The sequence below is a fragment of the Marmota monax genome, unplaced genomic scaffold, assembly GCF_021218885.2.
Source record: "Marmota monax isolate L192 unplaced genomic scaffold, Marmota_monax_Labrador192_F-V1.1 WCK01_AAM20220418_F8-fsc00008, whole genome shotgun sequence".
Lineage (NCBI taxonomy): Eukaryota > Metazoa > Chordata > Mammalia > Rodentia > Sciuridae > Marmota > Marmota monax.
Genome location: NW_026694432.1, coordinates 18,650,497 through 18,666,449, shown reverse-complemented (window position 1 = coordinate 18,666,449; position 15,953 = coordinate 18,650,497). Strand labels below are relative to the sequence as shown.

At 39.3% G+C, this 15,953-nt stretch overlaps 1 protein-coding gene across 26 annotated transcripts in view; it reads left to right on the top strand.

Moving 5' to 3' along the window:
• The window catches only part of Epb41 (erythrocyte membrane protein band 4.1), a 171,802-nt gene that overhangs the window by 144,528 nt on the left and 11,321 nt on the right, over positions 1 to 15,953 (top strand). For 12 of the 26 annotated variants that reach the window (XM_058570976.1, XM_058570977.1, XM_058570980.1 and 9 more), the window contains 2 exons: positions 9,461 to 9,910; positions 11,139 to 11,267. In XM_058570976.1, coding sequence (XP_058426959.1) covers positions 9,461 to 9,910; positions 11,139 to 11,267 — 579 coding nt within the window. The remainder of the gene's footprint in view (positions 1 to 9,460; positions 9,911 to 11,138; positions 11,268 to 15,953) is intronic. The other 14 variants (XM_058570990.1, XM_058570989.1, XM_058570991.1 and 11 more) reach the window with 4 other exon arrangements.

The window sequence follows — 15,953 nt, the reverse complement described above, 5'->3', positions numbered from 1 at the left end:
GTGCAGTGTAAAGGCAAAATTTTCTATTACCTAATAGTTAAAATTTTGCACACAGGCATGATTTTTTTAAGCTGTTTGCTTTTACATTCACCTACTCTGGGGATAATCTAATAACAGCACTTTTTAGGAAATTGTAAAATCTATAGGAGCTGGGGGTATGGCTCAGTGGTGCATCAACTTGCCTAGCATGCTCAAGGCCAGATTCCATCCCCAGCACCACAAAAACAAACAAAAAACTATGTTTGAAGGATAATCATAATTAGCAAATGACATTGGCTGGCATTCATTAAAGAAAGGCTGCATTATGGAGTTATTTTCATGTAATAAACAATTTCACCAATTCTAATAAAAGCCAGTGTCTTCCTGATTAAGCTTATATCCAGATTCTATCCAGATGTAAGCTTTATGTACTGGAGAATAGCAGTGCAACATGAAAGTGACTCTGAGCTTCATGGAGAAACTAGTGAGCACCTGTAAGGACGTATTTCTAGCTAGGGACCTGCACATACAGATATTAAAAAAAAAATGGGTGAGGGTGTCTCAGAGAGAGGAAATTGGAAGAGTAAAAACATATTGTGTGATTCAGAATTGCACAGTAGAAGGGAAAGACAGAATTTTGAAATCATCTTTTGCTAGCCACATGGTAACTCTGTTGTTAGTTTATCCCCATCTTGATCGTTTGTGATTCTAATGTTCTTTTTGAAACTGCTAGCGGCCTGAGTTTTCCACTGAAAAGTGTACCAAAACTAGATTTATCAAGCTTTGGGGGTGGGGGGACCGGGAATGTTTTTCTTTTCAGTAATTTTTGTTCTTTCCTCATTTGTTTCCTTTTTTGGCTGAAGAATGGGCTACTGCTGTTTGACTTGTCATCTTTATGTGCTGTTTACATATGGCTTTTACAAAAGAAGCCATTACCACATCTGATTTATCTTTTATTGCAAGTGCCCATTGAAAAGCATTTGTTTTAAATGAAATGTTTCTTTTTTAACCTCCAAGTTGATGTTCCTACTGATTATTATACAACCAATGGAAATACTGATAATATTTTTTTCAAAATAGGAAAGAGATGATAAACATTTATAAATTTATAATGTCTAGAGACATATGTTTTGTTTTTCTAGACCCTTTCCATAGGCATTTAAAGCCATTCTTTCCAAACTTGCCCTGTTTTGTTAAAAGAGAATAATTTATTGTAGGAACAGAGCACTCGCAATTAACTGATCTTATCAGGATTGGATTCTACATTTTTTAGCTTGCATGTTGCAGATCATCTGGGGATATTATTTAAATACATTGTTGACAATTTAAGTGACTGTAATATTTATTGTTTACTTTAGTTAAGAACCAGGAGCTGGACTCTTCTGCTGGGTTTCTTCCTTCTGTGCTTAGCAAGATAACCTCGGTTCCTGCTGGTTCTGTGGGCATTTGCAGTGCAAAGCATTTCTTACTGGGTTTGCAAAGCAAGGGTAATGTGCTCTGTGGGTGTATGTTGTCTGTGCATTCCCCCAACCCCAATTCTACTGCCACCCCAGTTCACCCCTTTTCTCTTATTAATACTTATTTTTAGCTGGGCAGTTTGGATCATATCTGTAATTACAGCTATTCAGGAGGCTGAAGCAGGAGGATCTCAAGTTTGAGGTCAGCCTAGGCAACTTAATGAGACCCTGTCTGAAAATTTAAAAAACATAAAGGGCTGGGGAGATAGCCTAGTGGTGGAGTTTCCTTGGGTTCAATCCCCAGGACTGCAAAAACAAAAACAAAACTTGTAAAAAATCTTATTTAAAAGTCTAACAGATCCCTTCTTCCTAAAGCATAGAAACACTCATCAAACTTTCATGTGCTGACTTCCCCCGAGATATTTGTGTTTCAGCAAACCGCAAAGTCATGGCCAAGATGATGGTAACACTTCAGAGTTGATCATACCATTATACAAGGCCTTGTTATACAAGTTTCTTTTTATTTGACAAAATGTAAAATAGAATGAAGCGATTGTGAAAATCAGTGGTAGTTTTAATAGATGTGGTAGACTTGTTTACATTGTGTAAAGTGACTATAGAGTTAAAATTCCAAATCTCAGGCTTTCTTCTTGGGGAAAATGTATTGATTTTAGGAAGCGAATATGTGGGTAATAACAAAATAGAAAGATACACTTCTAGGCTTAGAGCAGTGAGACTATTATGCTTTAAAGGGGTTGTAGATTTTGTGACTAACTCGGAAGTATTCTCCCCATTTTCTTTCTTAACAAACAGTATATTTCTCACAACTAGTCATGAAAAATAGCCTATCCAGGGCTGGGCTGTGGCTCAGTGGTAGAGCACTTGCCTAGCATGTGCGAGACCCTGGGTTCAATCCTTAGCATCACATAAAAATAAATAAAAGAAAGGTATTGTGTCCAACTATAACTAAAAAATAAATATTTTTTTAAAAAATAGCCTATCCAGTATCTTTCCTGAGAATCTTGACCTAGGAATACATATTAAATATCCTCATAACTATTTTAGTTCTTCTATCACAATTTCTTTCTTCAAGGCTCTAGCTCCCAGTGTTCTCTAAAATATACCGAGGACAAGGGCTGGGGGTGTCACTCTATGGTAAAGTATTTCCTAGCATGCACAAGGCCTTCAGTTCCATCCCCAGCACTACCATCAAAGAAATAAAACATACACACACTGAGGACCTGGTTAAGAACCTGCTAACAAAAGCTAAAAGGAAGACCAACCTTAGTTAAATCTGTAGTCTTGGCCCACTGCAGGTATTCCAGAAACACTTATTTCCATGTAGGGACTAGATGTCTTTAATGCTCTAGTTCATGCATCTTTGCCAAAAGTAATACTTTAAGAAATATAAATAGGGGCTGGGGATGTGGCTCAAGCGGTAGCGCGCTCGCCTGGCATGCGTGCGGCCCGGGTTTGATCCTCAGCACCACATACAAACAAAGATGTTGTGTCCGCCGAAAACAAACAAAAAAAATAAATATTAAAAATTCTCTCTCTCTCTCTCTCTCTCTCTCTCTCTTTCTCTCTCTCAAAAAAAAAAATATATATATATATAAATAGGGGCTGGGAAAGCCACTCAGAGGCTCTGGGTTCAATTCTAAGTGCACGCGCGCACACACACACACACACACACACCTCTACTTGTGTGTGTGTATATGTACATATATGTGATGGATGTGAAGTAAGATAGTGTTGATCCACAGTATATATCACTAATCTAACAAAATTATTTAGATCAGTGTTGGGATATTTGATCATTAATATTCATACTCCCAGTTGCTGTCACGACTTTGGCAGGAGAGTGACCATTCCCAGTACTTGTCCTCACTGTTCCAGAGGCAGACATCTAATGGGAACTATACCGAGGAATTAAATCAGAGACAACCACATTTTAAATTCACATTCTTAAGCATACCCTGACATCTCTAAATCAGAAAACATTAGGTAAAATATAATGACTTTGCAACTTCAATTTGAGCTATTTCTTTTCCACATAGATGTATTCAGACCATCATCATTGACTTTGACTTTCAAAAACCAACTTGTGGACTGGGGTTGTAGCTCAGTGGTAGAGCACTTGGCTAGCATGTGTGAGGCTCCGGGTTCCATCATGGCTCCAAAAAGAAAAAGAGAAAGAAAAATTTTTAAAAAACCAACTTTGGCAAATTACTAAGGTTTGATATTGTATTTATAAGATTATTTTTATACTATTTAGCAGCTGACGTTTCTTTTCATTCTTTCTTTTAAATTCTCTTCCTTTAGGAACCTATTAAGATGTACTTTAGGGCTGGGGATGTGGCTCAAGCCATAGTGCTTGCCTGTCATGCATGCGGTCCGGGTTCGATCCTCAGCACCACATACAAATAAAGATGTGTCCACCGAAAACTAAAAAATTCTCTCTCTCTCTCTCTTAAAAAAAAAAAAAAAGATTTACTTTAAACTTTACTTAAAGTACAGGACATTAAGGAATTTTCTGCACTTACTTCATAAATTGTTGACCAGTGTCTTCAGGTTTTAAAGATCAATTCACTACTGAAACCAAAATACAGGAAGTTGTATAAGAAGATAATAAGAAAACACTTATTATTTTAGTATACCTTAAGGTCTTTTACATATGTACAGTGGCACACATAGTAAAATATAATCTTTCAATTAAACAGTTTTTAATATCTTTATTTTATTTATTTTTTTATGTGGTGCTGAGGATCAAACCCAGGCTAGGCAAATGCTCTACTACTGAACTACAACCCTAGCCCAGGAAAATATTTTTTAAATGCGTGAGAAATGAAACATGGCACATTATAAGAGGAGGCTTGGTCTTTAAAGTTAGCGGGTTTTGCCTCCTTCCTCCTTCGCGACATCTAATCCTGGCCCTGAGGCGAAAGTGCTTCCCTGAGTTTTCTTGCAAGCTTGGCAGTGCTGCTGCTGCTGTTCTTCATTTGGTCCTTATCTGTCTGCCCAAGATTTTGTTATATATAGAAAGAGAAAAGCAGATGGACCTTTTTTCTTCCTTTTAACAGAGAATGGAGTTGTTTTTTTTTGTTTTTTTGTTTTTTTTTGTCACCACCCAAAGGTGAAGTTGATCTTCACTAAGTAAGGAACAAGTGACCAAATGGATGTGGGAAAATTACTATACAGATTCCCCTGGAACAACCCAGATGGCTCTTGCTTAAGTAACAAAATTTTGGAAAGGTTTTCAGGATGTATTTTCACTGGGATTCTTGTAGAAGAAGGTAGTCATACAAACATAACTGTGGTTCCTTTGATAATCTCTTCAAATGAATAAATCTCTTGATCAAAAATAACCTCAAAAGCAGGTTTAATGGAAGGACAGCAAAATACCTGTTGTTAACAGTATCTGGGATCCATACATCAAGGAAGGGGTAATTTATAACTCGTCATGGCACGTATATACACAGGGTTTGAGGAGTCTGAGACATAAATCCCTTTGAGTAAATAGAAAGCCTTTGACAAAACAGAAAATACTGAGTTATCATGCTTAGTAGAAACCATCAGCTTTTTAAATGAAATTGAGAATCTTTAGTGCCCATGTTTAATTAAACATTTGTCTAACCTGGTGTGGTGTACCCCTGTAATTCCATTAGACCTTCTTTTCATATTCTTGGAACCAACTGGGTATCACTACAGTACTTCATGCAGGTAGCAGGTCTATTATTGAAGCATCTCTCTTCCTATAGATTCCCCCCCATCAGTTAGGATAAGCAATGCCTAGATTAATACCTTTGAATCACATTAAGTCTCAATTTTGCCTTTCTGTCACTGTGGATGGTTCATACACAGCCATATATCAATTGGTATTCCTGGCAAGATCCCTTTAAAGTTTCCAGGCTAATTTAGTTTATGCATTTGTGAGTCTTATGCAACCAGTGGCCCTTGCTGATGGTCATAGCCAGCAGCAAAAACTCTGCCAGTTAAAATTCTTCACTGATAATCATATACCAAATTCTGGATGTCTTATGTCAGGAGGACTTTATATCTTCTTTTGGCCAGAGTTATTTTCTGTCTTTTCAGCTTTCTCCTTATATTTAAAAATATAATATCAGTCACTAAGAACAGACTTTGTTACGTGGACTTTGGACAGTCATTATACTTCTTGAAATTAGAGTCAGATTTGATGTGTATTCTTTTGAACATAATAGGACATTTCCTTTGGTCCTACGTGAAATGTCTTCTGCTGCCTTGGTTAGAAGATGGGCTTTAGAACTAGAAACAGACCAGAATCCAAGCCCTAGTGCCGTCACTTCCTAGCTCTAAGTTGCTTAACTTGTGCATTTCTTTGTTTTTATAAAATTGGGAAAATTACTCCTTCACAGTGAGATTGTAGAGAATTTAAATGAGAAAACATGTTAAAGTGATTAGTGCCTGGTAAACATGCGTTATATTAGTTTTTCTCTTATTTTACTGACAGAAAAGATAATACACTAGACTAGACAATGGGGTCTGGTCAAATGAGCCACTGTTTATGTTCTTTCTAAACATGCCTTTCTAAATGTTTCAGTTATTAAAATAGCATGAGACAAAGCAGAACCTGGATTTAATATACCTTTAACAAGTTTTTACTGAATATCTGTTTTGTGCCAAAAACTATATAAGAAAGATATGAAGCCAAGTTAGACATAGTAAGGATAAGGATGTTCTTATTCCCCAAAGTCCAACGGAAAAGACAGGTGATACCAGTAATGAGGGTATAATGAGAACCGAACAGGAATGGTATCTAACTACACTGTGGACACTCAGGAAAACTCCCAGAAGAATTGATACTTGAGCTAGGCATAGACTTCCAACCAGAAGGAACAATATTCACAAAATAATGGAGGCAGAAGAAAGCTCGCTGTGTACTAGAAACTGCAAATAGTTTTGAGTTAATGGAGTGAAGGCTATATGTGGATGTGCAGCAGTATGAAGCTAGAGGGAGAGGTAGGGGTCAGATTTTGAAGGATTTTCCATCTTATTATTAAAGTGTTTGGACTACAACCAAAAGGCAGTGAAGATCTGCTGAAAGGTTTTAAGCTGGAAAAATGGAGGTTTCAGTGCTTCATGTTGGAAATAAACACTTTAGCAACAGAATGGAGGATATATTCAAAGAAGGTTTGAGGTGAAAAAAAAAAAAAGAAGAAGAAAAACTGTTGAGAGTTTCCGTAATAATCTGGGTGAGGCATTGTAAAAGCTTGAATGGAGGTAGCAAATGTGGTAATAGAGACAGGCAGACAGATAAGGGGAATATTAGAATAGAATAAAGATGACTTGGTTATATAATCTCCGGTGGATTGAGTAAGGAAGGCGTTGAAGATGACTCTCAGGCATGGAGCACTGGATAGATGACAGTACCATTTACCAATGTAATAGAGATAATGAAGGAAGCTGGGGTGAAAGGTGCAGGCCGTGGTTGGGTGAGTTTAGTATAGGGCATGCCTTCAAGGATGGTTGGTAAATCATGGTCTCTGTTGTCCAAAAGATCCAGTCAGCAGAGCCAACTGAAGAGGTGAATTTGACCATAGGTGAGAGTGCTATAAATGGTAATCCAAACCAGCTGTTAACAGTTTTCTTTTTATTTCTAATCTAGCACATATTTGGTGCTCAGTAAATATTTGTTGAGTTGAAAGTATAATGGCTACAACCTTAACCCTGATCTCTTATATATATGCTTTGGGGGAATAAAGAGATTGATCTAGTTGTAGACAACTTTGTGGCACTTGACAACTGTGGGTCAAGTGGTGCTAGCCTAAGCAATGTAATTAATTCACAAATAGCTCCTCCTCCTCCTCCTTCTCCTCCCCCTCCTCCTCTTCCTCTTCCTCCTCCTCCTGGCACTGGGTATTGAACTCAGGGGCACTTGACCATGGAACCACATCCCCATCCCTATTTTGTATTTTATTTAGAGACAGGGTTTCACTGAGTTGCTTAGTGCCTCACAGTTGCTGAGGCTGGCTTTGAACTCATAATCCTCCTGCTTCGGCATCCCAAGCTGGTGGATTTACAAGTGTACGCCACCATGCCCGCTCACAAATAGCTTCTTGATGACAGACTGTTGCTTATCATTTGAGCAGATTGGCACCAAATTGGCTCTTATTTGATTTTCCTAGGTATTTTTCTTATTATTAGTCAGCCTTCCCAGTTGTGACAGGTTTGGAGAAGCCTTGAAGTTCCTTTCCATGTGAGTGGGGTTGGATACCCTGTTCCACAGAGCTAGGGCTAGCCTACAGCAATCCGAGAAAGCCTATTTATTTATTATTAGCTAATCTGTTTTTGAACAACCTCAAAAGAAATGGTGAGATAAGTGCCCTAAAAGTAGTATGGCATGCTGTGTGTCACAACAAATTAAATCTTTTGTGCTCCAGGTCCTCTTATATTAGAGGTGCCCTGCTAATCATTTGGTTAAAAATGAATCAGTCTGATGCATTAGAATTTACAAAAAAAAAAAAATGTTTTCATGTTATTGTATTTGATCTTCAGACCTCTACAAGTCCAAGTTTCATTCTCATTTTAAGTATGAGGAAATTAATATTCTATTGGTAATATACTATTGGCAAGAATGTTTTTTGTGTCTCTGATCTGCAGACAGAAACAGCCCTGTTGTCAGTTTCTCAATTCTGTTCTTCGTGTTCCAAGTCGTATGCATCCTCAGTGATTATGAAAGCACCACTTACTCTGGACTCAGCTCGTGCCTGTTGAGATGCTCTTGTGTCACATGTTTCAAGAGGGTGGAGGAGTGAAGTTGGCCTGGAGTTCCTGGTGCAGGGCGTCTTTTCTTGCCTTAATAGAGCACTGGTTTATATTTACCACAAGTAGGCTGGCTCACAGAGTTAGGAGTAGCAGTAATTTTAAAAAATATAATAAACACATGTAACATGGTTTGAGCACTAAAATATGTACACTGGTTCAAGCTTAGTCATTGATTCCAGGAATACTTTCTTAAAAGAGTCCCTTTCTATTATTAGGTTCCTCTGTGGCATGTAATATGGTAAAGTGACCTTACCAGAAATTAAGGCCTTAAGTGGCTTCTTTACATATGCACATTTCAAGCAAGCACATGTAGACTATTGCTTGCCACTGCCTTTGGCTTCACTTAGATTGTTCATTTTTCCAAAGGTTCATGTTCCTGCAGATGGGAATTCCTCCTCCTCCTCCTCCACTTAGAGCACTTGATGTTTCTTTAAACCTATAGGAATAGGTGCATCTTCTGTAGTGCTATCATCTTCTCCCCGTACTTTTTAAAAACTATTTTTTTCTGTGATGAGAAGCATTTAGCCCAGGAGGAAACTGTGTTTCCAGAATTTATCTCTCTCATAAATTGAAGTGTTTTGTCATTCATCTGTGAAGAAACACATCTCAGCTGCTGGTCATTTGTATTGTTTTCAGAGAAACATTTCACTATTTTGGATAGCACGTCTGATGTTGTGACCATGATTAGAATGTCTGCTACCTGTGTCTCTCTCTTCCTGCCAATCAAATCTAGATTTTAGCTTCTCTGTTTGGAATTAGCATGATGATGCCTGAAACTCGGAGATATTTTTCAACCTGATCAGCTTCTCAAGAACATGTTATGATTGACTCATAATTGTACTATGTCCTGTGTATAGTAATGAGTTAGGTATTTAGAAATGACAAAGTGACTTCTATAAGTATTCTCCTGAAGAGAATATGTTATACAGCCAAGATCATAAGACTACAAAGTGCTAAGTACTGTATGAGGCACATGGGAATTAATTCTCAGATTAACAATGTTACAGAAATATGACCAAAATGAATTGGAGTTGCTTAAGCTGCAGATAAATGTAGCAAATGGCAGCAGTTCTTGCTTTTGACTACCTCAGAGCCGAGATTCTTGCTTTATATTAACATTGGTGAGGCATCTTAAAAATCATTGTTGATTCTCAAAGTTCATTATGTTCCACCGCTTATTCCTAATCTTCTTGTTTTTATATGTGTTCGTTCATTTGTAGAGTATAAATGGCATTCGCACCGAGGAGGTGGCTGTCGTGACAAAAGGGTCATCTACTAACCCTGACTCTGAATGGGAGGGTCCCAAGCAGTTGGTAGTTCCTAGTGAGAGCCAGATGACCACCCCATTGGCGTCTCCACAGAGCTTTAAACTTGGCTCCCTCTCCACAAGCAGCAAGGAGACAGAGGAGAAGGAACAGGGGGCAGCTGGCTCTCCTGATACTAAGGAGATGCCAAGAGGCCCAGGTGGGGAATGTCCAGGAGTGGAGGGACAGGCCAGTGTCTTAACACCCTCAGTAACACCAGCTTCCTGTCAGCTGCAACTTGGTGAAAAAAAGGCAGACAGTAGTGAAGAACATGTCACACCAGGAGAGCCACTTGGAAAACAAAACGGATCATTTCTTGACTTACGTGTGGGTACCCAGTTCCCCACCCTCATTCGAAGTTTCCAGGTAGTGACTGATTGGATGACTCAGGTGTAATGACTCTCTGGGAGAGGGCCAGAATCTGTCCTATGGAGGAGGTGGTGGTGGTGGTGGTGGTGGTGAGGGTAGCAGCTTCTCTTCTTTTTTTCTGCAAAATCACAAAGTAAAATTAAAGCCTTTGATTATAATAAAGAAATTAATTCAGAGGAATCAACTCTATGACTAGGTACCTTCTCCCCTGATAACTTAACAAAACTCTTGGGAATAAATTCCAGCTATTTACTTTATGAAGCTGGTGTAAGTATGTTCATCCATTAGTTGTTCAAGTAAGTATAGGTGAAGGAAAGAGGTGAATTTTGGAGACTTCCGTGGTGAGGAACCTTCAGTGTTCTGAGACCATGTTCAAAAATTTCCATGACTCCTCACAGGGGCAGCTGATCTTTTGATGAGATTTCAGGCCCCAAATAATAATCGATATACTATAGCCCCACTGTGTAGCCCACCACACCCACTGACCCTACTCCTAGGGGATTCCATGATTGTAGGCACTAATTCCCTGTGCCAAGGTGGATGGTCACTTAACCCAATCACAGTCCAGTGGTAGTTTTAAGGTGATTGGGGAAGGTGAGCAGATGGACAAGAAGGCCTTTGATATTCCACTAATGTTCATTCTTCTGAAATTCTGAGATTAATCACCAGGTGGTGGTAGAACTGATTTTTTTTCTTTCCAGTTTTTCAAATTCTGCTTCTTTTCAGTGAGCCCAGTGTGAATGTCTGACATTGATTTGAGAGAAGTTAATGAATCCCAGGGTAATGCATTCCAGTGCCTCTGCTGTTTCTTGTTCCGTTTTGTATTTAGTGGAGGAAATGTGGCCGATTTTCTTAATTATAATGGTACAGCCACAAGGACAAATGAAAGTGATGGCTATTTGGCAAATAGTTTTATATTCAAATTCTGAAGGTCAATCTGAAGTGTTTTATAATATAAGTCATAACTGTATGATCTTAAAGTTTTCCATTAAGCTTATGAAAGTGATTACAGTAATGCTGCTTTTTAATATCCCTCATGATGTGACACCCTGTCGGGAGGACTTCGGAATAGAGTCCAAGACTTGGGCAGAGGAAACACCTTTGGAGATTCAGCTCACCCTTTGCTTGATTCTAGCTAAAGCTTTGATCAGATCAATGTCAGAAGGTTTAGTTCTTCAAGCCTTCGGCAAGACTCTGATAACTCTGTTACTTTACTACTTCACAGCCCCCACTGGTGAAGACTCAGACTGTCACCATCTCAGATACTGCAAATGCTGTGAAAAGTGAAATCCCGACCAAAGACGTCCCCATTGTCCACACCGAGACCAAGACCATCACTTATGAGGCTGCCCAGGTAGGACACCACAGGATGCTTCATAACAAAGACTGGAGTAGATACAACAAATGTTCACAGGATTTCTAATCATTTTCGGCAAATAATAACAGCTTTTTTCCTGGGAAGTTCTTTTTAGAAGGGATTACTGATCTGAGAATACCTTATTAAAAGCAAGATTGTTGTGGCTAGAGGTGTGGCTCAGTGGTAGATTGTGTGCTTAGGATGAGTGAGGCCCTAGGTTCAATCCTTAGCACCAACCAACCAACTAACAAACAAAATTATCTTGGGTCTGACTGCTTATTTCCACCTAATTCACTTGGAAAGTCAATCTAGAGTGATGGTTAAGAATATGGGTCAGATAAACCAAGTTCATGTCTCAGCCCCTCCATTTTTTATTATTATTAATAATATTTATTTTTTAGTTGTAGTTGGACACAATACCTTTATTTTATTTATTTTAAATAATGGATGGAACCCAGGGCGTTGCATGTGCTAAGTGAGCGCTCTGCCGCTGAGCCACAACCCCAGCCCTCAGCATAAAATTTTTAAAAAGAGCTGAGGATGGTAGTAGCTCAGTGGTAGAACACTTGCCCAGTATGTGTGAGGCACTGGGTTTGATCCTCAGCACCACATAAAAATAAGTAAAATAAAGGTTTAAAAAATATAATAACAAAAAAGAGGGGCTGGGGATGCAGGATGGTGCTTGCCTAGCATGTGCCAGGCCCCAGTTCAATCCCCAGTACCTAAAAAAAAAAAAAAAAAAATAGCCAGTCTTCCCAAACTTCTGTTTCTTTGGCTATAAATGGGGGATAATGTATCTACCCACTGTAAGATTTGGAGGAAGATTAGGTGAAATAAAGTCCAGAGTGTAGGATTTTAGTTTGATAAATGAGAAGTTGCTTAAAGTTCTCTGGTGGGGGTAATAAAGAAGCATAATTAAAGCAATGATCTTATAAGAGGGTTCCTAAAGCTGTGTGCTACATATATTAAAGTTGGGGGGCTAGAGACAAAATTATAACTAGGGTGGATCTGGGAAGATGCTTATAAAGAGCTCAAGTATAACCTTAGGAGAGGAGAGATAAATCAACCAAGATAGAGAGCCTGGCATGGCGTGCATGACGGTAATCTCAGCTGCTTGGGGGAGGCTGAGGCAGGAGGATCACAAGTTTGAGAAGCCAGCCTGGACAGTTTTCTTTCTTCTTCCTTCTTGTATTCATTCATTCATATATGTGTACAAATTGGGGATCCAACCTAGGACCTCACGCATGGTATGGCTGGGCAATTTAGTGAGACCCTATTTAAACAAAATTTTTTTTTAAAGGGCTCTGGGTAGAACTCAATGGTAGAGAACTTGCCTAGCATGCAGGAGACTCTGGGCTCAATCCCCAATACCTCCCCCTCAAAAAAAAATAAGAGTGAGAGAAAGAAAAATAAATGAGTAGGACTTGGCAATGAAGAGGACTGAGAAAAGGAAGGAATCAAAAATTAATTTAAGATTGTGTATGCTATTATGCCAGAGGATGTAGAAAATGAATTACTTACATATGGGAAAGAATCCCTTTAAACTCTCACAACCATGGAAACAACCTAAATGTCCATCAGTAGAGAGCTGGTTAAGTACATTATGGAACATCTAATTAAGGTAATTCTACGTGGCTTCTGCATGAGAACGAGCTTCGTGATAAATCTGTGAATGCTGTGGTATGGTGTGAATAACATGCTACTGTTTGTGGAAGGGAAAAGGAAAGTATATATAGCTGTGTATGGAAGAGCTATGTGTGTGGGCTTGGATAGCAGTATACTCTCTCTGAATGGATACTACAAAAAACTAAAATAAAATAACAAGAAGTGTGCTGGCCTCTGATGAATGAAAATGAAACTGTGGGACTTCTGGTCAGAAGTAGGAGGGAGACTGCCTTTTTACTTTATACCATTTTGAAGTTTTTGAAGTTTGTAGCCTATACACACCCTCCCCCGCAAAAAAGTAATGGTTCAAAAGAAATTTTTCTAAAAATTAGGGCCACACGCTGCCCACAGAAGTCTATGCGGAAGAAAGCAGTCACTTCAAAATAAACTGAGAGAGATGGGGTTGGGGGAGGGCCCCATGGCTGCCCATCCGCTGAGCCCTGCTCCAGGGAGTCAGCTTGCTGAAGCTCCCAGGGAGTGGGGCCATATAAGCCCCAAGCCCAGAGCTGCATGCTGGAACTGTAGTGGCCATCTCCATGGACACAGTGTATGGCTCAAGCAAGCAGCTCAACAGCACTGGATGTGTACACCGCCTCAAGGGCTGCAGCAAGGCCAAACTGCTTGCAGTATGCTTGGGCAGCATGACCGAGGTCTACAGCTTGTAAGGGTCTGGATTCCTAGCTGTGTCTTCATGCAGGACTTGGCCCAGATGTTTGGGGGACCTCTTGCTCTTACCAGTATCCCCTCAGCTCTAACGTGGTTGACTTATCTATGCCTAGAAAGCTTAGGCTTGTTCATCCAGGCTGTGCCCTGGAAAGCACACAGCCATCCTCGAACAGAAGTACAGGCTGCTCCCCTCACAGGGGTCCTGCCTATGAAATTTGGAAGGACCCAAGGACAGTGCTGATACTGTGACCATCTACTGGTTGTTTGCAAGGCCTCATTTGTAGAGGCCACTGGAGTCACATCACAAGCCCCACCTTTTAGTCAGTGCATCTTTTCTGAACACTAGACCAGAAGCTGCTGGTTTAGTCTCATACTGTGGGGGAAGGTTATATTTGTTCTGTAGTTGCATATATCAGTCAAAAGCTGGAAAAAAAGAGATTAAGAACATTCCTAGGGTGGTCTTAATTCTGATCAGTTTCTTCTTTCCCTCCCTCTCTCTCTCTCTTTGAAATTGAAAAGTCAGCTGGGCACAGTGGGGCAAGCCTGTAATTCCAAGAATTTGGCAGACTGAGGCAGGAGGATCACAAATTCAAGGCCAGCCTTAGCAACCTAGGGAGGCCCTAAGCAACTTTGTAAGACTGTCTCTCTCTCAAAATTTTTAAAAAGGCTGGGAATGTAGTTCAATGGTAAAGCATCCCTGGGTACAACCCTCAGTACCTCAAAAAAAAATTTTAATTGAAAAATAATTTAAAGGATTTAGAATCTAATGAGAGCAATGTCTCTGGGTGATAGCATTTTAAGTTCAAGCCAGCTGGAAATGCTGGTGCAGTTTAAAAGTCAGCTGACCAAAGGCAGTTCCTCAAGCTGGAACCAGATTATAGAACCACATGCCAAAAACATTCATAGGAGAAAAGAGAGCCTTTTTAACAAATGGTACTAGGAAAACTGGTTATCCATATAGAGAGAATGAAACTAGACCCTTATATTTCAACTTGCATAAAAATCGACTGAAAATGAATCAAAGACCTAAGAATTAGGCTGTGTGCTGTGGTGCATGCCTTAATCCCAGTGGCACTAGGCAGAGGCAGGAGGATCGCAAATTCAAAGCCAAACCCAGCAAAATCAAGGCACCAAGCAGCTCAGTGAGACCCTGTCTCTAAATAAAATACAAAATAGGGCTGGAGATGTGGCTCAGTGGTCGAGTGCCCCTGAGTTCAATCCCCGGTACCAAAAAGAAAAGAAAAGAAAAGGGAAAAAAAACATCTAGGAATTAGACCAGAAACTAACACTCCAGTGTGTAAGCACAGGCAATAACTTTTTCAATAGAACCCATAAAGCTTGGGAAATAAAGCCAAGAGTTAATAAGTGGGTTGGCATCAAATTAAAAAGTTTTTGCACAGCAGAGGAAACAATTAAGAATGTGAAGAGAGAACCTATAGAATGGGAGAAAAATCTTTGCTAGCTATTCTTCTGACAGAGGATTAATATCTAGAATATATAAAGAACTCAAAAATTTAATGCCAAAAAATCAAGTAACCCAATTAATAATGGACAAATGAGTTAAAAAGATACTTCTCAAAAAAAGAAAGAAAGAAAGAAAGAAATACAAAAGGCCAACAAATAAAATATGTTCAATATTATTAGCAATTAGGGAAATGCAAATCAAAACTACACTACGATTTTCTCTCATACCTGTCAGAATGGCAGGCATAAAAAGTTCAAGTAAACAACTGCTGGAGAGGATGTGGAGAAAAGGAACACCACTTGACACTATTGTTGGGATTGTAAATTAGTACAACCACTATGAGAATTTGGAGGTTCCTCAAAAAACTAGGCATGGCCACCATATGACCCAGCTATACCACTCCTCAGTATTTATTCTGAAGAATTGAAGTCATCGTACTACCGTGATATAAGCATAGCCACGTTTATAGCAGCTCAGTTCACTATGGAACCAGCCTAGGTATCCGCAAACAGATGAATAGATAAAGAAAATGTGGTCTGTATACCCAATCGAGTTTTATTCAGTCATAAAGAAAAATGAAATTTTGTCATTTGCAGGAAAATGGATGGAACTAGAGACCATATGCTAAGTGAAATAAGTCAAACTTAGAAGGTTAAGGGATGTATGTTTTCTCTCATATGCTACAGAAGCTAGAGAGGAAAAAGGAAGAGAAAGGTGGGAACAGGTCTCATGAAAATCAAAGGGAATCAAAGGGAGATCAGTAGAGGAAAGGGACCAAGGGGTAGCGGGAGGGAAGAAAGAGGGAAATGTTTGGGAGTGACGGTGTCTAAATTATATTGTTATATTGTGTGCATGTGTAAATATGCAACAACAAATCCCGTCCTGTG